The sequence below is a fragment of the Desmodus rotundus genome, chromosome 5 (genome assembly GCF_022682495.2).
Source record: "Desmodus rotundus isolate HL8 chromosome 5, HLdesRot8A.1, whole genome shotgun sequence".
In the NCBI taxonomy this organism is placed as follows: Eukaryota; Metazoa; Chordata; class Mammalia; order Chiroptera; family Phyllostomidae; genus Desmodus; species Desmodus rotundus.
This window is the reverse complement of record NC_071391.1, coordinates 3731325-3754000: the sequence shown is the minus strand read 5'-3', so window position 1 is coordinate 3754000 and position 22676 is coordinate 3731325. Positions and strand designations below refer to the sequence as shown.

Here is a 22676-nt window from a genome sequence, read left to right as displayed (position 1 = left end):
ATTTTCTGATGAGCTCGTCAATTTCTGCAAGGAAGCCAGTTGAGACTTTGATAGGAAATGCAATCAATCTGTAGATCATTTGGAGAGTACTGCCATCTTAACAATAGTAAGTCTTCTAATCCATGAATATGTGACGTCTATTTATTCAGGTCTTTTTAAATTTCATTCAACAATGTTTTGTAGTTTTCAGAGTATAAGTATTACACCTTTATTGTTAAATTTGTTGCTATATTTTACACTCTTGTAAATAAAATTGTTTCAACTTTGAACTGTTCATTGAAAGTATACAGAACTGCAACTAATTTTTGTATCCTGCACCCTTGCTGAACTTGATTATTCTAGTAGTTTTTTAGTGGACGCCTTAGGATTTTCTATATACACAACCATGTCATCTGCACATAGATACTGTTTTACCTTTTCCTTTCTGTTCTGGATGCTTTTAGTTCATTTTCTTGCCTAGTTGCTGTGGTCAGAATCTGTAAGTACAATGCTGAATAGGAATGGTGAGAATGGATTTTGTGTCTTGTTCCTGATCTTGGACAGAACCATTTAGTATTTCACCATTAAATGTGACATCAGCTGTGGGTTTTTCATAGATGTCCTTTATCTTTCCTTCTATTCATAGTTTGTTGAATGTTTTTTTCCTGAAAGGGCATTAAGACTTTTGTCAAATGCTTTTTCTGCATTTATTGGGATCACTGTATGGTTCTAGTCCTTCATTCTCTTGATATAGTGTATTAATTAATTACAGTGTATCAAAGGTGTCAAAACGACCTTGCATTCCTGGGATAAATCCCACTCTGTCATGCTGCAGAATCGTTCTCATCTGTTGGTTGGTATGGTTTATAGTATTTGCTGAGGATTTTGGTCGCAGGGTAATGCTGGCCTCATCAAATGAATCAGCAAGTGTTCTCTTCCATTTTCTGGGAACCATCTATGAAGAACAGGTGTTAATTCTTCTTTAAACACCTGCCAGTATTCACCAATGAAGCCATCTGGGCCTGAGATTTTCTTGTAGGTAGTGTTATTTTGTATTTCTTCTGGATTCAGTTTTGGTAGTTTGTTACTTTCTAGGAATTTTTTAAAAATTAAACTAAGTTATCTAATTTGTTGGTATACAGTTGTTCATAATATCGTTATAATCCTTTTTATTTTTGTGAGACAATAACATCCCTCTTTCATTCTTGATTCTCCTCTCTTTCTTGGTCAGTCTTGCTTAAAGATTTGCCAATTTTGTTGATCTTTTCAAAGAACCAGCTTTTAGCTTTGTTGATTATCTCTACCATCATCTTTCTATTCCTTATTTTGTTAACTTCACTTCATTACTTCCTTCTACTTGCTTTTCTTTTTCTCGTTTTAGCTAAAAAGTTAGTTATTGATTGAGATCTTTCCTCTTTTTTAAATATAGTTGTTCACAGCTACAAATTTACCTCAAGGCATTGCTTCAGGTACATCCCATTAATGTTAATATGTGGTATTCTATCTTCAGTCATGTACATGTATTTTCTCACTTCCCTCTTGATTTCTTCTTTAACCCATTGGTTACTTAGGAGTGTGTCAATTTCCACATATTTGTATATTTCCCGAATTTCTATTATTCATTTCTAATTTTACACCATTTTCATCTGAGAACATATAATGTACGACTTTATTCCTTGTAAATTTACTGAGGCTTGCTCTATGGCCTGCCCTACGGTCCGTCCTGAAAATGCTTGCGCGCACTTGAAAAGAATGTACAGACTGCTGTTGTTGGGTGGAGTTCTAGAGTGCCTGTCAGGGAGAGCTGGTTTGTCTTCTTTCCTTGTTCTATACACATCATTGAAAGCAGGTTACTAAAGTCTTTACGCTATTGTTGAATTCTCTACTTCTCCCCTCAGTTTGGTCGGTGTTTGCCTCGTGTGTCTGTGGCTCTGACGTTAGGCGAAGTCGCTGCGGTTTATCTCCAGGGAGCACTGCTGTGCTTCTCTTCATCACTGTCCGTTTGTGCACCAGTATCACTGTGTTCTTATCAATGTGATGCTGTCCATCTTCACGGTCTCTGGGTTTTCCCAACCTATCCCTCTGAATCTGTCTAGACTTCACAAGGTGTAGCTCATACAGTGGTCATTTTCTAGATTCGTATGCACCTCCAACAATTACTAACGAGGGTCTTTTTGCACTATGGCGTACAAAAGGGGGCCGATAACAAGGTGCTTTAAAAAAAAAAGTCTAAGCGACACCTACTCACTGAACAGAGTGACACCACTGCTCTAGTCACTGCGTTTCTCAGTTCCATCAGGTTGGTGTCACATGCTAAGAGGTGAGGAGGTGTCCATGCAGAAGAGAATACATTCAGTCTTGGACTCTCCCTCCACTCCTGTCCGAAGTAGGAATTTCTGCCTGTTTCTTTACAGAAACAATGACCTGATCTGATACGGAAAGGTTAAGGGGAGCGTGAGCCCAGGGAACTGCATGAACCCCTAAAAGGTAGGAACGAAGTGACTCAGACTGGGGCAATCTACCTGAACCGGCAGCGCACCCCAGGCTGATCCGGGCTACAGGGAGCAGGCCGATTCCGACACAGACTCAGGCTGTTCAGCAGTGGCTAAGTTAACCTTAGCAAAATCGAGAAATATCAATAGGAAAAGTTGTACTCCTTAGCATACTTTTGGACAATCTTCATATGGCTGTCCACTTAAGTTTAAATTTATCCTATGGCAATTTACTACTCTTTAAAGAACTATGAAATATGTATCAATTCTACAATTTCTCAGAAATCTCAACAAGCAGTTTTGTTCTTACCAAGAGGTAGAGAGAGAAAAAAAGTAACTTAATATCAACAGTGCCTCACCTACATAAATAGAAGTAGTAACAAACAATCTGTGAAGCTGGCCTAAATTCTACTTAACACACAATTTAGAGCTGATCTTATTATTCATATTACCGTAAGTTCCTAAAGACATACATACTTACACTTACATCAAATATAAAAATACAGTATGAGCTTTTAAGAAATTCAGCTCAGTAGCAGTTACTGTAATACTTTTTTACAGAGCAGATTAAGCATTTAGGTATAAATTCTACAAAATATGATTTTGTAGAAACCATGGACATAAAAAGCATGATTGAAGTTATTATATTAAGCATTAAACTGAAGTTGTACACAATGTTTGATGAGAATAAAAATTTATATAACTTTGAAAGAGTAACAAAACCATACTGTTAACTGTGAGAACATAAATAATTGCTTTGGAAACAAGAGAGAACAGAGTGCATCACAAACTGCAAAGAAGTACTGCCCCACATCACAATCAAAAGAGCGACAGGGGGAGCGTGTACATACATCTGCTTGACCTCCTCTCCACTGCGTTTCTGCCAGCCTTCACGGCGTCCTTCCCCGTGTGCTGCACTTTTGATTGATCCTGCTGGTGGTCATTAGACAACTTGCCTCCACTTCTCCTGCCATTCACCACCATGTTCTTGGATTCTCCCAACCACTTCATACCCACAGACAGCCTGACCCAGGTGCATTTAGTCACTCTCTTCAAATAGCTTAGAGAATAATTTCAATGTTCTCTCCTAACAGAAACAAAATATGAAAAACAAAACAAAACGGGGAGGTCAATACATAAAAGACCATGCTACACAGACCCTTGAGAAAGATACAGAGTATTAAAAGTAATTTAGTAATTAATGTTTCCACTCTTTAGAGACTATCTTGACTCCCCAACCATCCCTATTATGCTGAGGTCTGCAATGCCCCCAGGACCTGACAAGGGACTTTCTCATTACTGGTGCTTTGAATAGCAATGGGTAAACAGCAAGTGCTCAATAAATATTTATCCTTCAGTTATCAGTAATAATCACCTTTGCTCCTTATTATGTTATCTCTTGTCTACAACAGTTTGTCACATCTTTTTGTCATTAAAGTCAACATTCAAAGTATTTAGTGTGTCTTATCAATATCGAAGTATCGCCCATAATAACATGTCTTCCTTAGGGTTCCTTTACAATGGCAACACAAACGGAGAGACTACATTCGCTAATATAGAGGTATCTTTCGCCACATGAATTTTAATGAGCTGAATTTGGGAACTGAACGGTTTGGACAGTGAGGGATGCCTGTAAGGACCTTTGGAAGTCATTATGTTTGTTGGTAATGGATTAAGAAAAAAAAAGTCCATGACATCAGTTCATTATAAAATTGTTTTTAGTGTAAGTCAAACTAAAAAGACTCTAGGAAAACAAACCTTTGGAGCTAAAGGACCTGTAGGACCCTAGTACAAGTCCTTCCACTTGCAGGTGGAACTGAGGCCAGAGAGGTAACATGACCGAGCCACATAACCAGCTGCCAGCAGAATGTGAGGACCCAGCGCTTGTGCTCACGGGTCTCTCAGGACATGTGACAAAGTCGATATCCTTTACTTTATACAAACACACAGAAAAGTACAAACAATAAATTATTCTGAAATACTCCAAGAAAAATGTCTAACTGGACATGTCTATAATGATAACCAACACAAATATGAAACATTAATTTTTACGTGATTTCAGATTGCTTTCATGTGACAGGAATTTTGTGTTAACCTACAGTGGGATAAAATGTGTGAGTGACATGCTTAGGTAAAATAAATAAATATATGATCAATATTAAGGATACTTGTGCAATTATTCTTCATCATGTACTTTTCTCCTGGTTCCCTTACTATTTAAATTCAATTAGCATTAAACTTTTATTGTGCCCATCTTTTGCTACTTCTTATAGGCTTCACTAAATCCAGAAAAATACTGCTGCTTAAAATATAGGAAAGGGTGAGTAAAACTAGTGATACATCAGTTATAGGTTAAAGATTTTTCAATTATTACACCTTCTCAAATTAAATGACTTCCTATTGATGATCAAATATCCTATATTTACACTTAGAAGAAAAGGCACAGAGCTCAAGAGCAGTATACTTTTGAAGCATAAAAGCAAAGAAAGCTCGAGGGAAAATGGCCATGCTCTCTCCGGTGCCTGGAATGCAAATCCCCTCGTGTTCCAGGAAGTCTTCCCTGATTCTGTCAAATCCAGGGAGATGCCCCTACTCTAAATGGGAGGTGAAAGCCCTCATGTCACTGTGCAGTAAAGGTCTGCCTGCCTCTTTATTGGCCTGACAGGTCCTGAGGTCAAGAATTTATTTTTATTTTCTTTAACCTTAGTATCTGGCACAGTACAAAGCAGATCGAAGACACTCAACTGATGAAAGAGCAAATAAATAAGGTTGTAATCTAAACCACCTAACAGAAACTATACTTGTTATTTTCTTAAACTTCACATTAAAGTTATAACCTGACCTCTTCAAATCCTCTCAAGATGCCAGTGCTCTTAAAGGCCGTGAGAGAAGCTATCATGCAGGCTCAGATGCAGAACTGAGCCCCAACCTCCCTCCCTCCATGCTTTCTGGTTCACTCCCTCGTTTTGCACCTCCACATAGAAAGAACAAGGAGAGGTACAGGGCTTTTGGTCTTTTAGCAAATCCATCTCAAGGATGCCCACATATAACACATAACTTATGGGTAATGACTTAAGAATGTCTTTTTAAGACTCTTAGGAGTCTTCATCTTCTTCAGCAATAATACATGGGATGGAAAAGAGCAAGGTGGCTTTAGAAAGAGTTGAGACAAGAAATAAGGAGTCCTCTCTCCTCATTGAATCCTTAAGTCCCAACCCAGATTCCCACTCAGAGACAAAAAGCGGAAACCTGAAACAAGGCCCAGCAATCTGGTTTAATAAGCCCCCCAGGTGATTCAAGATCCAGTGTTGAGAATTACTGTTCTAAGTTACTTATTCATTCACTTCATCAGCTGTTGGGGCAAAGGACTGATGCCCAATTTTTAAGAAAAATTATGGAAGAGCCCTGGCTGGCTGGACGGCTTAGATGATTAGAGCATTGTCCCATACACCAAAAGGTTGTGGGTTCGATCCCTGGTTAGGCACATACAGGAGGCAATCGATCGATGTTTCTCTCTCATGGATGTTCCTCCTTCTCTCCCTCCCTCTAAAATCAATAAACATATGTCCGGTAAAGATTTAAGAATACTAATTAAAAACCATGGAACAAAAAATTTTAATTGGAGGAAACTGTACCTACCAAACTATATTTCCCCCCCTGAGAATTAGGAAAAGCTCACCAATAAATCATTCCAGGAGCACACCAGCCCAGTTCATGGAGCACAGACTGAGGTCACTCCAACTTACACATAACTCAACCAAATGTGGGTTTACGATCCAAACTGGAGTGAATTCGTAACCTCTGGTCTCACTGATACTGACACCACACCTTAGTGTGGTGGGTACTGTGTCAGTCACAGAACATGGCTGAATCTCCAGTACAAATACACCGCACAATTCGGGACATTCTCGGAGGTTCCAGTACTCTCCACTCGTCCAGATGACAACAGCTCATTGAGGCAGAAGACATGACTTAGGTTCACAAATGAACACCTTCTGAAAGCACTTCTAGTAAAGCTATCAGAAATTTTTGGGCTACTTAGTTTTTTAGCTCAGTGTGAGTATATACACTAAAAACTAATTATCAGGTCACCGTTTGTTCTGCCCCACAAGCATGCAATCTATTGCTGTTGGCATGATATTTCCTGTAAGGTTACAAATAGGAAGAACACTCACATATTAAAGGCGGAGATGGAATTTCAAAAGCTAATACAGCCCACACAGTGGTCAACTGTGGAGAAAGAGGCTGAAGACATCACGTGGCTAGCAAAGTCTAAAGACTTCCTGGCCCCCACGGAGGACCCCCTCCCAACATAAGCAAGGGTGTGCCTCTCTGGCTTCCAACGTAGCTGGCTCACGTGGAAATGCTGCCACAGTCTTGGCTTGGTTGACAGTACTAGGCTAACTGGCTACTGACTATAATTTAGAAATAAAAACCACCTCAAATTTACCCCAAAATTGGCAGAAAAAAAATTCCAAGGAGTATTGACCACTCCGTAAATGGTGTAACAGCTACAAATCTTACTCTGTTCTGATCTCCCAATATAAAAATATCAGAAAAATCATTAGCCATCTACTGTATTCCAGACACTGTTCTAGGCACTGAGGATACAGCAAAGAACGAAAGGTTTCTGCCCTCATTTGCGCTTATATTCTAATGAAGAAAGCTCTGGAAAATAGCAAATTCACAAATAAATGCCAGCATCTTGGAGAAAACAAAGCAGTTTCCAAGTGGCAGGGAGTGTCTCAGGTGGCACAGGGGCCTGATGAGGAAAGCTGGGCGGTATGGGAGAGTGCAAGGCACAGGGCAGGTGCAAAGTGGACCAGCACAGGGCCAGTGTGGCGGGGCAGATAAGGTCAGAGAGGCAGCCAGAAGCCTGCTGAGACTTGGGTGCTGAATCTCAGTGAGACGCAAGGCAGAGGAGTGACATGACCCAAGTTACAGTCTAAAGGCCCATGCTAACTGCTTGCTATTAGGAGAAGAGCTCACAATGAATGCTTTTAAAAAAGAAATTCTGCCCTGGCTGAGTGCCGGCCTGGGAACCAAAGGGTCACTGGTTCGATTCCCAGTCAGGGCATGTGCCTGGGTTGCAGGCCAGGTCCTTGGTGGGGTGGGGGCAGGGCAGAGACAACCACACACTGATGTTTCCCCTTCTCCCTCCCTTCCCCTCTGTATAAAAATAAATATTTAAAAAATAAATAAAAAATGAAAAAATTTCCTTTAAAAAAATACCATTTGAGTGTAGGTAATGGAGTGAAATTCCTGCGGGTGTTATGCAAGCTTTGCTCCCTGTATGTTTGCGTGTTCACGAAAAAGCGAGGAGACCAGGCTCTAAGGAAATGCAGTGTGACTGTGCCCCTGGGCAGGGAGGCTCTGCAGCACGAAAGTCAACAGGAAAGAAGATTCACCGCCCGGATTTCTCTGGACCAACAGGTGGGGAACGAAGCACATTCTTCAGATTCTAGTACCAAACATAAGTAGAAGGGCAGACTGTTTATGATAATACACAATATACTGGAGAACTGCTAAAATAAGAGCTGCATTTGAAGAGGAAAGTATGTAAAGAATTATGTAAAGTTGTATTTAAAGAGGAAACTTCTAATCATATTGCAATACTACTGCAGGAAAGAGCATACACACGTCACACCACTCCTTATTCCAAATCAACAACAGAATGGCTGTCTTTGAGGGAATGGGATTAACATTAACAAAAATTTTCCCCAGAATGTTTATAGTACACCTATTTATTTATAATTGGAAAAAAACCCTAAAATACTCTGATGCTTGAAAAAGTTTCAAAAGAAAGCACAGAACTGTGTCATTAAGACTGTGCTTGGTTTACGTGGAGTGCCTGCCCTGCTGCAGCAGCGAGGGGCTGTCACCAAACGTGGACACCTTCGTGACTTCCACTCTCCCCTTGTGGGCACGCACAGGATTGGAAGCCGTTTACTGACTTTTCAGCGAACTGCTCATGCCTGGTTTGAGAACTGTGGTTCCAATCTTTTTTTGCTTAAAGCTTTGGACGGGAATTTTTTGTTGAATGTTCTAAACACAAACCAGGATTTTTAAAACTCTGTCAGAAAAATAAAAACATTGGTTCTGAATGACTATCAAGGATTTTAACATAATTCCTGCGACACTACCAAGAACTCTCTAACCAGCTTACATGCTGAACCTATCTGCGCACAGTTTATCTCAGAGAAATTATCCAGTGGCAATAAAACAGTCCCCGAGTGCTTAAAGAAGAAAAAGTGATACACATTTTTAAAGAGCAGGCTCTAGCTTGCTAGAGAGTTTTAGAAATCTTTATTGAGAAAAAGCAGAGCAAACATTTAAATGATTCAGATACAATTTGCTAAGAAAACAATTCAATACACTAAACGATTAACAGTAGCATCCCTAGAATGAGATTACAAGCAATTTTTATCTGTTACATGACATAGTCTCAAAGGGCTCAACTTTTCAAAATGAACATGTATTACTTCTGTAACATTTAAAGATATATATAAAAAGGAAAAAAGACTTCACAAAAATCCTTTTGCATTATTTATATGTATATAAGTTAAAACCAATTTCTGAAACCATAACATAGCAATTCAAAAACCAGACTTTTAGACTGATGGGAAGTCTAACACGTCACCGAAATACTTTCACAAATTCTCGACACCTTCACTTCTGGACTTTGTGACACTCAAGTGTCATAATCCCAGACTCTCTGTAGTTTTATATTTAAAATAAGCACAAGGAAGACGAACACAAATTAAAAACATAGAAATGAGAGAGAGCACTGTCCAAGGAGGAAAAACACACTCCACCCTCGCCAGAAGAACAAAAGTGCACCCACACTGGACCAGGAGTGAGACCACTCTAGCTTGTACCATTTCTAACATCTTCCCCTTAGTAAAGTGAAAAATCAATTTCACCTTCTAGTGCTTCACATGTCTGGCCTGTCTCACATTCCCCTTTTTATTCTCAAACCTAACTGCTACACATAAACCCGAGTGGTTACTAGTTTTTTTCCCTCAAATCTAAAATTATAAAAGGACCCTAAAATATATCAAAGAATTCCAAATTAGTTTTTTTAAAATAATTTATTTATTTATCTTTAGAGAGAGAGGAAGAGAGGGAGAAAGAGAGGGAGAGAAACATTAATGTGTTGTTGCCTCTTGCCCACCCCCCTGACTGGGGACCTGGCCTGCAACCCAGGTGTGTGCCCTGACTGGGAATCGAACCGGTGACCTTTCGGTTCACAGGCTGGCACTCAATACATTGAGCCACACCAGCCAGGGCCCAAATGAGTTTTTAACAACGGCTATTCCAAATCCATCTGCAGTCAATATATACTCAAGGTTCCACGGAGCCCTCTAGCAACAATCTGTATGGTTGGACCAATGTAAGAAGCCCTTCAAAGCTTCCAGGAGCACTGGTGATCGGCACCTCCCATAAGACTGCAGTGCAGTCTGACGGCCAATCTGTTAGGAAACTACCACGAATTCACGATCACACCTGTGACCTAAAACTTGCTCTTATAAACACTGCTGTCAGCAGTAAGCTTCATGTGAGGATTCAGATGACTTGCTGGAGTCCAACTAGTGCTATGAAAGAGAAGCCCTGGGGGGTTCTGCTGTTTTGATTCTACAATTGAGCCGCCACCTCAGGCAGAGCTGCTGCTGTAAGACTGAAGGTGTCGGTGCAAATTCAGTGATGACTCGGCACCGAGCACCGAACTCCAGAGCAAAGAGCAGGTCTTCACAGTCACAGGTGCCTGTGTCATGTTATTGCTGAAAGGATCACTTCAGCCTCTTTTCCCAGCTTTGACAGAGTCAAACTCACATGCGTTTTGCTTCAGACAATCTCGCAGCTTTCCCAAGCAGCCACTGGGACAAGCAGGAGACCGGCCCCACTCTGAGCAGCGTCCCACCCGCACACAATGAATGCTCTGCCCACCCTTTCAGGCCGGCTGGAGGGCAGCACCGCTCCTTAGGCCTGCCTGGTGCACAGCTGCTCTGCACGAGACTGCAGCAGGCTGGAGGAGGCTCCTCAGACCTGCCAGTGCTAGTTTACAGGGAAAGGGTCTTTGGAGGTGTGCTTAAATGGCGGGTTCTGAGACGCATCCAGTGGGCCCTAAGTGCCGTCGCCAGTGCCCTTGAAAGGCAGGGGCAGGAGGAGCTCTGACAGCACACACCAGTGACGAGAAGCTGGAAGAAGCAAGGAGCAGTCTCTCCTAGGGCCTCGGGAGGGAGCCTGAGCCGGACCTTGATTTGGGCCCAGTGAAACTGAGGGTGGGCAGCCCCCCAGAACTGAGAGACAACGCATTTGCTGTCTTAAGCCATGAAGTTTGTGGTCATTTGTTACAGCACCCACAGGAAACTGAAACAGAGACCATGAAAAGTAAACCAAAGTAAAAACACTTTACAGTATTTTTACTGTATTACGAGTCAACGGACTTGAGAAACACGTAAGGTTTTAAACACCTTTAAAAAGTTGTTTTAGCCCTGGCTGGACAGCTCAGTTGGCTGGAGTGTCCTCCCATAAACCAAGAGGTCATGGGTTCGATTCCCAGTCAGGGCACACACCTAAGCTGTGGGTTTCATCCTCGGTTAAGGCACGTACGGGAGGCAACTGGTAGATGTTTCTCTCACACATCAATGTTTCTCTCCCTCTCTCTCTAAAATCAATAACATGACCTCAGGTGAGGATAAAGAGAGAGAGTTGTTTAAATCACACTTAAGGAAGTCATCTCTCCTCTCCAGCTGCAGGTATGAAACACAGCTGCAGAGAGCACCACACGGAGTCGGAGGCTGTGGCTGGCATCCCCGTCACTCGTGCAACCGCTCACACACTGGGCTTGAGCCCAGTTAGCCAAGACCTTCCTGGGAAGTGCTGTGACTGAACTTTTCATGTTTATTCAAAATTTACAATAAAAATGAAAACAAAAGTACTAGAATTTTTCATTCAGCACCACATTTCAAACAGCATAATATCCACTACTTATAGCAAGTCAACGATCAGATATTTACAACGCCTGCACTTACTCATTGGGCCCCTGATCTACAGCTGGGCTTGTAATAAACCCTCTGAGTCCTTACAGAAAATACTGCTTCGTAGTCCTTATTTATTCGTGTCTGATATCTACCACAACAAGGGATTTTATATGAGAGAGATTTATGTCTCCAGTTGTCTCAGTAGGTATATTGAAAATACAGGTTTTAGCTAAAGTAGTTGTTGAAGGGATTCCACAACAAACAAAGGCACCTGCTTGCCAATCTCTCCACATCCGACCCACCTACTTACCTAGTAGGGCTGCAGAATGAAAACCAAGGATGCTTCCATTGTCATTGTTTTCTGAGAGCCAAACAGCATTTTACTTTTCTATAAACAGATGCCACCTCGTGTCAAAAGTCTGTAAGTACAGTCCACAGTTCCTCAGGAACTCCGCGGTAAGTCAAACAAAGAATAATCAATTCTTACTGCGCAAAGACAAAGGCCACAAAAACTCCAACAGGCAATTCTCGGGGTGGGTCTCAAAGGCCAAGGCTGAGTTTGCCAGGCAGTTCAGGACATGGCTCTGGGTGGAGTCAAAGAGCCTGGGTCCCACCCTGGCCCCTACTCATCACTCTCCAGTAGTGTGACCTCGGGCCAGTCGCTTAACCTTGCTAATGGCTTCAGTAAAATGAAAAGAGTCTACCTCCTCAGTATAGCAAAAGGATTAAATGAGCAGAAATTGCTAGTAAAGGTATCCAACTGTCTCTTTTTGAATCAATCGCTAAGGCAGAAACAAAGAGAGCCAGGCATGTCAGCGCATTATGTACAAAACCTCAATCAAGTATAAATGTTCCCTCCACTCCTCATCCTGTGGTAACTCCCACAAGAAAAAAAAATCACCTCACCCCCTGCATTAAAAAAGTTTTCGAGAGAATAAAAAAGGACATGAATTTATGCCAAAGAGCTGAGATCAGCTTTACTTTTCTACTGCTCCTAAAGAGAAGGAATGGGGCCTCTGGCAACAACGCGGAATTAAAAATCATACCAAACTACATCTCACAGTCAACATTCAGAGGGATTACGGATTTTGTTACAGTGGAATTTAGCTTGTTGTGCATCTGATAAACTGTAACCCCATTTAAAAAAAACACCACCAATAAATCACAGCTCCTCCCTTCATTTATTTAGTGCTTCCTATATTCACTTTATCATTTAATTTTCACACCCTGTGGAGTTGCTGTTATTCAGATGAAAGGTTAGAGAAGTTGCTCCTTGTGCTCTAGAAAGGGTCCTGCTGGTGGGAAGTGTGTGCCTGAGCAGACAGGTTAGAAAGTTCAATGCAACAGGAGCAGTGAGTGGGAAGAGAGAAAAGCTCTGGTGTTTCAAATACAGGGCTGGCAAGACTTGGTAACAAATCTGATTTAGATGGTGAGGTGCAGAAAGGAATCCCAACTGAGTCAGAAATCTCTAGTTGGTGCAGAAGTTTTAGTTGGGGTGACTGCAAGGTTGCCATTAACTGAGCTAGGCACCACAGAGGAACCTGTTTGTAGGAAAGATGAGAAAGTTTGGATTTGTGAAATTTGACAGGGGGAGCACTACCCAGGTGAAGCTGGCATGTGTTAGAACTCAGGAGAGAAGTGGGACTGTGAAGAGAGTAACATTAACAAGGAATTGCAGTTTACCAAGCATTCCAACATTATTTTAATTCAAAGAATCATAGCATTTCAGCCCTGGCTGGTGTGGCTCAGTGGATTGAGCATTGGCCTGGGAACCAAAGGGTTGCTGGTTTGATTCCCAGTCAGGGCGCATGCCCTGGTTGCTGGCCATGTTCCCAGTAGGGGGCGCACAAGAGGCAACCACACACTGATGTTTCTCCCCCTCTCTAAACATCAATCAATCAATCTTTTAAAAAAAGAGAAGAATCACAGTATTTCAGAGCAGAAAGTCTTAAAGGAAACAGTCTCAGGAATATATAATTACCTAAAGTAATTTACATCTTTTGACAAGATAATGTGCTACCAACCCATGAAACCAAAAAAGTTTTTGAGGACCTGACCAGGTAGCTTAGTTGGTGAGAGCGTCATCCTGACACAACAAGGTTGCACGTTTGATCCACTGTCAGGGCACATACAAAAGGCAACCAAGGAACGCATAAGTAAGGGGAACAAATTGCTCTTTCTCTCCTTTCCCTCCCTCCTTCCCTTCTCTCTCTATAAAACCAATATAAATTTTTTTTGAGCTTTATCACGGGTAGTTAAGTGAAAGAAAAAAGGAGAGGAAAGAGAGAAGGAAATGAAATGAGCAAGAGGCACACACAGTCACTGTGGAGAGACAGGTCTTGCAAAGCAGCAATCCCACTTACAGTGTTTGAGGCCACGTGCTAAGTGCCCAGCGCAGCGTCCACCACACATTTAAGTAAATGGACGCTCAAGGTGTGAGTGAAGGACTGAACGCTGCTGGGACAACTGGGCAGTCCTGTGCACAACAGAGAGACGCCTTGTAGCACCAGTTTTCTGGGCATTTCACACTACTGCTCTAACTATGATGCAAGGACTGTGCTGCTAACTCTCCATGTATCACATCATTTGCTCCTATCCTTTAACCTATGCAATCCATTAAGTATATTCATTCACACGTATAAAAATATTAAATTATATATTAACATATAAGATACTATTATTATCACCCCCATTTTACAAATGACAGCAAGCCTTACACCGTATAAGAAAGCAACACAATCTGGACTCAAAGTTTTAAACATACAGCAGGTCCTCAAATATCGTCGTTTTGGTATAACTGATGTGGTGCCATAGGCACTTCACTCTTTTTTAAAAGATTTTATTTTTAGAGAGAAGGGAAGGGAAGGAGAAAGTGAGGGAGAGAAACATTGATGTGCGAGAGAAACATCAATGTGTGGTCGCCTCTCGCACACTCCCAACTGAGGACCTGACCCACAACCCGGGCGTGTGCCCTGACCGAGAATCGAAGTAGGGACCTTTCAGTTTGCAGGACAATGCTCAGTCCACTGTGCCACACCAGCCAGGGCAGAAGTTTAAGTCTTGTTTCTATCCATTAGCTTGTGGTAAAACTAGTTTCACTGTAAGTTATTTTGCTTAAAGTCACAGAACCTATCGATGATGTTACAAGTGTACTTTACCTCATATTTGAAGAGTTAAGACCCTAGAACAAAACAGACATAGAAAATCAGTTCCTGATTTCACGGAGCTTAAAGTATAGTGTGGGAAGACAGATAAGCAATCTAATAAGCATGAAACTATATATTCTGGTAAGAGCTATAAAGGAAACGAATGGGATGTTAGGAGACAGAATAATATAGGAACAGACTTTAGATTGGATGACAGGGAAAATAAATCAAAAGCATAAATACAGAAAAAAATCACCTTTTGGGAGGGTCAAAACATTCCTGGTATCTATTCATATCCAATGAACAAATAGTTTCTGAGGCAACTGGCTTTGTCTAAATCCTCCTGGACCCAAAATAAGGACTGTTTTGTGTTTTTTTTAAGATTTTATTTATTTATTTTTAGAGAGAAGGAAAGGGAGGGAGAAAGAGAGGGAGAGAAACATCAGTATATGGCTGCCTCTCACATGCCACCTACTGAGGACCAGCAACACAGGCACGTGCCCTGCCTGGGAATCAAAGCAGTGACCCTTTGGTTCACAGGCTGGCACTCAACCCACTGAGCTACATCAGCCAGACTGTTTTTGTTCCATTTTTAAGGGAAAGGAAAAAGAAGGTTTGTATTTGGCCTCTCTAGCTCCAGACTCCACTGGCTCACTGGCTGAGGGACCAGGCCCTCCTTTTCTCCTCAGTCAGGGAGCTCCACCTTTCTGAGAGTAGGCTGGTTTTCTTGCTAAAAATATATATCCCTCCACGTCATGCCACGTAAGCATTTCCTTGAAAATGAAAATACTCCTCAGGGATCACTAAACTTTATCAGACACGTCAATCAATCCTGTTATACAAATCACGCAGACAAAATGAATTGTTCTGCAGACTAGAGTCCACTCACTCCAACATTCACCAGGAACCCACTGGGAGCCACCGGGCACTGTTCGTGGTGCTGGAATACCAGCACTGTCCAGGGACAGTAGAGGGCGCCCAAGAGCCTCAGCTGTCAGGAAAACCAGTCCCCAGACTCGGAAGCACAAGGACCCTTCTATGAAGGGTCTTTTGCCTAAGACCTGAGAGGCAATCCTAGTGCCATTAGAGACCTGGTTTCCAACTGTTGCAACTAGAGGCTCAATTGGTTTGTCTCACCCTCACACATGCGACGGAGGGTTTGCCAGCTTGGCAGTGCTATGATGTAGGTGAGTCAGGTGTTACAATGGCTAAAGCTCAAAAATGGAGATGCTTTCCTGAAGTGAACTTGCTATGAAGTGGTAAGGCTGGGTCTAAAACTCCAGTGTTTAAGCTGCAGTCTGGGGATTTACTCCAATATATGAGCCACATGTGCACTAGCCAGAAATAAAGAGACTTATCACTGAGAAATGCTTCCCAGGTCTACTCACCTCTGTCTTCAGTGTACTGTTACAACACAGAAAATAAGACATCTTGCAGAGATGCAACCGACAAGTAGGAGCCACACAGCCCTTAAGAATCAAGCTTTTGGAACCACTGATATACCCGAGTTTCTCAATTCTACAACCCAACTGACTGTAACCTATACCATCAATTTGATTTAAAAAAAAAAAACTACATGGAATTTACAGATGAACTACATACAACAATTAGATGTCAAAATATGATTAAAATAGCCCTTACAGGGTGTCCAACCTTTGGGCATCTCTGGGCCACACTGGAAGAAGAGTTGTCTTGGGCCACATATTAGATATATTGTGACACATAATCACAAAAAAATCTCATAATGTTTTAAGTAAATTTACGATTTTGTGATGGGCCACTTTCATAGCCATCCTGAGCTGCATGCAGCCTGCAGGCCGCAGGCTGGACACCCCTGCAAGGAAACAGAGCAGCAATTAAGTGTAAAAGTAAGTTGTAGCCCTGGCTGGTGTAGCTCAGTAGATTGAGTGCTGGCCTGCAAACCAAAGGGTTGCTGGGTGGACTCCCGTCAGGGCACAGGCCAGGTCCCCAGTTGGGGGCGTGCAAGAGACAATCGATCTATGTTTCCCATTCTTTCTCACTCCCTTCCTCTCTCTAAAAAATAAATAAAATGTTTCTTTAAAGATAAACTATAATACAGGATTGGAAATGATTGCAGAGCTTACTATTTGATTATTTTACAGACAAAGAAGCTGAGGCTTGGCCCTATCAAAGTCCTCTGTAAATAATGACAGAGCAAACTGGAACACAGGTAGAGATTCTTACTCCAGCCGCCCTTCAACCAGCCCCAGAATTACATGGAGACGTAGCAGTCATGATTATACCCAGCCCTGGAAGACTACGCGGCGTTGCAGCTTTCCTCACACAGACACCAGCCAGCCCCAAATCTGGCCCGCAGACGCAGGGGCCAGAAGCAGCGAGGGACCAAACTGGCCCCTGGTCCTGGGAGCCCTTTAGCACGATGAAAGGAAAATTAGGACACAAAATGTAATTTAGAGCATCAATAATTATGGAAATCAGTGACTTTTTTTTCCCTTTTGTGCAAATGGCCTCCGGTCCCATCACCAACTACATAGATAATGCACCTACTCCGACTTACTACTTCTGAGCAAAGTAGGGATCGAAAGCTCGTTAGACATGAATGTGAATTACAGAAATAAGGTGATGATTCTCTCCTGTACAGACGGAGTCTCTCTATAGCACACCTTTACAACAGTCAAATCCTGTACTGCATTTAAAATGAGATGTGCCCGACTAAAATTTGGGAACGTGTCTACTGAACAAAACGAGCTTTTTATGTCTGCAAGTGAAACCCGTGGAGGAGGACTTCGGAGTGTGGAAAGCAAAGCTCATGACACAATGGAAGTATGAAGTAGCGGAGTCTGTGTGGTTTGCCTGCAAGGGTCTGCTCTCAGCAGCCACGGGCCGGGCAGGCCATTCCCGGGGCCGGGGAGCTGTTCAGACGCTCACACACGAATGTTTTCGCAACACAACCGGGCCGTGCGCTTGTGTCCGGTAACAAACCGACACTCACGTACAGAAAAATCCACCTCGACGGCAGGGGAAATCCACCCACCAACACCCCCACCTACAAAACCCCGCGCAAGGTGCGCACACAGCTGCTGCTACCACTTCCTTCACCGGCGTCCGGATGGCTCCCCCGCCCGCGCACCTCCCGCAGCGCGGCCCACAGGCGCTCGGCTCGGGAACGGAGAGCTCAAGGCCGACACAGCTCAGTGCGCCCAGAGCCGCGCGAAAACGCGGGCACGAGAGCACTCGGAAATGGCTCCGAGAGCTCGACCTCACAGTGCGTGGGCGACAAGAGCAGCCCTGCTACATACTCTCTTCCCAAAGAGTAAGTATCCGAACACTCGTTTCACTCTCGAACTAAGGCTTGCTAATGCCAACGTTAATACCATTAGAATGGGCATTTTGAAAAGCCAAGTACAAACTATTAAACTTGACAACTTGGAGATTCATACATTTAACACTTTCCTCTTCTGGAGCTGCCCCTGAACGGAGATAAGTGACAAGCTCCCAGGAGAGCTGAGGGGCCGGGCGAGCAAACAGCCAAAGGTAACGCGATTAACCGTGGCTCAGGGGACCGCAGAGCGGGAGGGGCGGCGACCCAGCGGCCCCAGGCGCGGAACTGCGGCGGGGCCAGCGCTTGGGAAAGGGAGCGCAGAAGGTCCCAGGATTAGGTATTTTTAAAAGCTGAGAGGTGGGCCGGAGTTCCCACACACGCTGGGATTGGAGGCCGCCCTGGACTCCGCACGGATCAGGAGCCCCGACCCCGACCGGCCACGCCTGCAGTTCCAGTTGCTGACCCTGCCTGCAAAGTAACTTTGTACCTGCTGCGGATACAAGTAACTCTTTACGCACGCTCGTCCACGTGTTCAACTACCCGAGGTCATCGCAGGCAAATACGAGCTCCTCTCCCTCTCCGGAACGTGTGCGCTCTTCCTACGCATCCTGCAAAGCCACAGGCGTGTCCCCGTAGTGACCGCCAGAGGAAAACCCGTGAGCGGGCGCCTGCCCCTCGGACGCCCCTGCCCGGCAGCCGCCCTCCGCACGGCCGCGCTCCCCCGCACCTGCACCAGGGCAGCTCCGGGCTGACGCGGCCCCGGCGACAGATCACGCCCTCGACCAAGCCGCTCATCGGCCCCGAGTCTAGGTCCACCCCACATACACACAGTGGGCTTCATTTGGCGAGTTCTTAAAAATTAACTCCGAGAACGCGTTTTCGCCCCGCGGCCCCCACTCGGTGGGTGGGAAATGAGAGCTCCAGAACGGGGTCAGACGCCCGAGGGGGGCGGGCGAGCGGGCGGGCCGGGCCGGTCCCAGGCGCCTCTGGGCCATTCCAACAAGTTCGGCCGCGTGGTCATCTCCGCCGCCCGTCTCCCCCTCACAGGTGGGAGTGACGCGGGCACACATCCTCTCGGATCTATGCGAGGACAACCCCTCCGAAGGAGCCGGGCGCTTTCTCGGGCCCGAGGCGCCTGAAGCGCAGAGGGAGCCGCAGCCGCTGTCAACCGAGAGGCGGAGAGGGGTGGGGGCCCGGCCCGCGAGGGGAGCCGAGCGGAGGCTCGAGTCCAAACAAAAACAACCCCGAGTCGAGCGAGGCTGAGGGAGCAGATTGGGCGAGACCGTTCACGGCTGCCCATTGGAGAAGAGGGAAAACAGAGTCCCCCAATCGCGAGCGGCGGGGCTGCTCCCCTCGTGCGGCCGCGGCCCGGCCCCGCGCCGCCCGGTGGCCGCTACCGCTCCCTTCCGGCGGCGGCGCCTACTGCAGGCCCCGCGCCCCGGCCGCCGCCGCCGCCGCCGCCGCGCCCCCGGCCCCCGCCCGGCCCGGCGCCCCCGTGGGCGCCCCCGTGCCCGCCCCCAGCCCGCCGCCGCCCGCCGCCCCCCGCACCGGCGCCCGCCACCCCGCTCACCGCCGGGCACTGCCCGCTCCTCAGGGCGCGTCGAGGGCCCTTGCCCGGTCACTGCGCTGGGGGGTCCGCGCTGCCGGACAACACTTCCCGTCCCACAAAAAAATTAATCACCAAAAAATAATTCCAGAGAAAAATGGAGAGTAAAATCCAAGATGGCGGCACATGCCGAAGCACCGCCCGCTCCATCCGCTGTCGGGAAATGAGTCCCAGCCGCGGCCGGAGCCCCCCGCCTCCATCGCGCCGCGCCCCCGCGCCCCCGCGCCCCCGCGTCCCCCGCGCCCCGGGCCTCACCTCGCCTCACGCGCGGCCGCGGGGTCCCAGAGGCAGCCGCCAGCTTCGTGGCTCGCGTCCTGGGTCCTGGCGCCGCGCTGCCGCCTCCTGTACCCGGGCGCCCTCACCTCATAGCCCCAGAGCCTGGCCGCCCGCGCCGCAACCGCGTCGCCGCCCCCGGTGAGCCACCCGGACGCCGCCCGGGAACGGTGGAAAGACACGAAAAGGAGTGCCCTCGGACGGGCGGAGGGACACCACGCCGGCTCGCGTGGCCTAGTCACCTCTGTTGCTTTTACGGGACTCTGCGGGGGGGAGGCGGAGAAACCCGAGAAAGAAATGAGTCCGCTGCCGGGTGCTCCTACGGCGGAGGAACAAACAGCGAATTTTGCCGGACCGAGTTGAGTCTTTACTGCACTTCTCCCGCTGCGGAGGGATCCGCGCTGAGCAGTCGGCACGGATCACTCCGCCCCTCGCTGCCCTTTAAATTGCGGCTGGAGGCGGTGTCGCCGCACGCCCCTTGGGCGCCTCCTCGGCGTGGGGAGTCCGTGCGTGGCCACCACTCTAGCCCCTCCGTGCAGCTGCACCCACCGGGGGCGGCTGCCGAGCTGGGACTCGGGGCAGGCCTGGGGGACGGCAGGCTCCTCAGCAGCTGCGCTTCCCGGTCACCCCGAGGGGAGGTGGCCGCACGAAGGCGAGCTTCTTTGTTGTGGAAATGGGTGTCGTTAGAAGCAGGCACACCTTAAAGACCATGTGGGCAGTCTCAGCATTCCACATCGTACCGTGGGAGGGAGAGAGCGTGCATTCATTCGGCCGCAGGCTTCCTGGTGTCAACCGGCCATTTCTTAGGCGCCTACTGTGTGCCAAACCTTCCTTGAAACGCTGGTGTTGCCACTTCCCTCCCAGGTGGGCAGTGCCAACGCCCGGCATGCAGCCCCCTCGACGTGCCTAAGCAGGTCGGGAAGAGGCCGAGGGGCTCACACGCTCCCGGGGCTGCGCTGCAGCGATCGTGCGAAGCCCTGCCCCCGGGATCCTGTAGTCTGATGACAACGACTGCAAAGAAACGACGAGAGTGACACGGACACGGCCGTCCCCGGATGCCAGACACGGGTCTCAGGCTTCGGTGCCTTATCGCGTTTACCCCTGAAAACAATCCCCGGGAGGTCGAAGGGAGCGTTGTGGTTCCTAGTTCACACGCAGGGAAGCTGAGGCGCAGAGGGGGCGGCTAGCTCTCAGAGAGCCCGTCGCGACTGGAGCCAGAGCCCTTGCCCAGCGCTGTGGGGGAGACGCAGGCTGGCAGGCCCGCAGGTGTCCCCTGGGAAGCAGAGACCCGGGGGGGTGGGGGCTGGGGGTGCAGGACCGGCGAGAGCAGAGGCCCTGGGAGGAGAGAGGCGGCGGCGGCCCTGCGGCCGGGCGGCGGGCGGGCCGGCAGGTTCCGGAAGAGCCCCGGGCGCGCCTCGGCCTCCCCCACGGCCCCAGGGGCTGGCGCAGAGCGCACGCCCCGCCGCCGGCTGGCAGCGGAGAGTGTAGGTGAGCACGGGACCGCGACCCAGCTCCCGCCCGCGCGGGGCTCGTCTCAGTGCCCCTCCTCCGTGACCTTGCGTGGGAGACACGATGCCCGGAGCCCTTCCCCAGGTGGGAAGCTGAGGCTCGGGGATTCGCCGCAGGTGTGTGTCTGGCAAGCAGAAGCGGGTCTTGATCTTCGAAACCGGGGCTCCTCCGAGCGCCCTTACCTGCCTGCCCTGCAGGCTCCCTCCCGCGCTCTGCTCCGGAGGGGGCTTGGGCTGACTCGGGCGGCGGGGTGAGGTGGGGGGACTCCCACCTCCCTCGGGCAAAGCACACCTAGGTCGTCACTGCGCGCGTCCTGCTCTTTCACTCCCCGGGCCTCAGGTTCACCTGTGACACCAGCATTCGCCTGGTCACTTTCCTCTTGGCAGACACGCCCAACGAATGATTGTCCTGGTTTTATTGGTTTCTGATATATCACTAAATTTTCTTTCCAATGTTTTCATAGTGCCTGGCCCCAAATTCTCAAATTGCATCTCACGGAGACTGCCTCTGCCACCCCCCAGGACGCCCCAGGAGGCCTGCGCACCTCCCTCCAATAGGCAGCCTCATCAGCGCTGTGTGGCCCCTCCGGGGCCTTGGTGTCCAGGCCCCACGTCCCGCCGTGCCTGGGCAGCTCTTCACAGCCTCAAACGCCAGTTTCCTCCACGCCCCAAGCTTCCCCGAATCCTCTCCATGTGCCCCTGGGGCTGGCACCCACAGCCCAGCCCTGTAAAGCCCCAGACTCCCAAGATGCTGGCACCTCCACTTAGTCACTGCCCAGCGCCAGGCCGAGTGTTCCGGGCAGTGACTTGCAAGGGAGCGGGCCGGACCCACAGCCTGGCAGGGCAACAGTGAGCAAACCCAGGCAGAGCTTCCTTAAAGTCTCCCTGGCTGTGGGTCTGTCCCTCCCCCAGGCCCCCTGCATTGCCAGCTGCCCCTCTAGCCTCAGCTGAGAGGCCCAGGGCAGGCAGAGATGAGTTGGGGCTTGAACTTGATGGAGCCATGCTGAAGGCACTTGGTGCCTTTGGGGGTCCCCACCCAGGGAGGTCAGGGCGGAGCTGGTCAGAGGGCACAGACAGGAGTGGCCCTCGAGGGGTGGGGGGAGGCTACACATTGGACTTTTCCACACTGAGTGTGGCCAGCTGGAGGCCTCCTCCTGCCATCTGGCAGAGGAAGGGGGATGGGGGACAGGAAATAGTGTGGCCAGGCACCTGCCCAGCCCCCACAAGACAGGAGCCCTTGGCATTTACACTGTGAAGCCTCTGGATGCCCCAAAGTGGAAGTGCTAAGCCGCAGGGGCCGTGGGGCCCCCACCAAGCCTGGACAGACGGAAAGATATTAGCAACTCTAAAGAAAGACCTAGTCAGCGGAAGGGCCTGGCCAGCC

The 22676-nt window shown here is 47.6% G+C and overlaps 1 protein-coding gene across 7 annotated transcripts in view; it reads right to left on the bottom strand.

Moving 5' to 3' along the window:
* KMT5B (lysine methyltransferase 5B) overlaps positions 1-20884 on the bottom strand; it is a 49958-nt gene extending 29074 nt beyond the window's left edge. Inside the window, exons 1-2 of one of the 7 annotated variants that reach the window (XM_053923977.2) lie at positions 19767-20882; positions 3323-3558 (exon numbers count right to left, since the gene is read on the bottom strand). In XM_053923977.2, coding sequence (XP_053779952.1) covers positions 3323-3482 — 160 coding nt within the window. In that variant the 5' untranslated portion in view covers positions 3483-3558; positions 19767-20882. Of the gene's footprint in view, positions 1-3322; positions 3559-18632; positions 18654-19475; positions 19645-19766 lie in introns of those variants that run through there. The other 6 variants (XM_053923975.2, XM_053923980.2, XM_053923976.2 and 3 more) reach the window with 6 other exon arrangements.
* Between the last annotated feature and the right edge of the window lie 1792 nt (positions 20885-22676).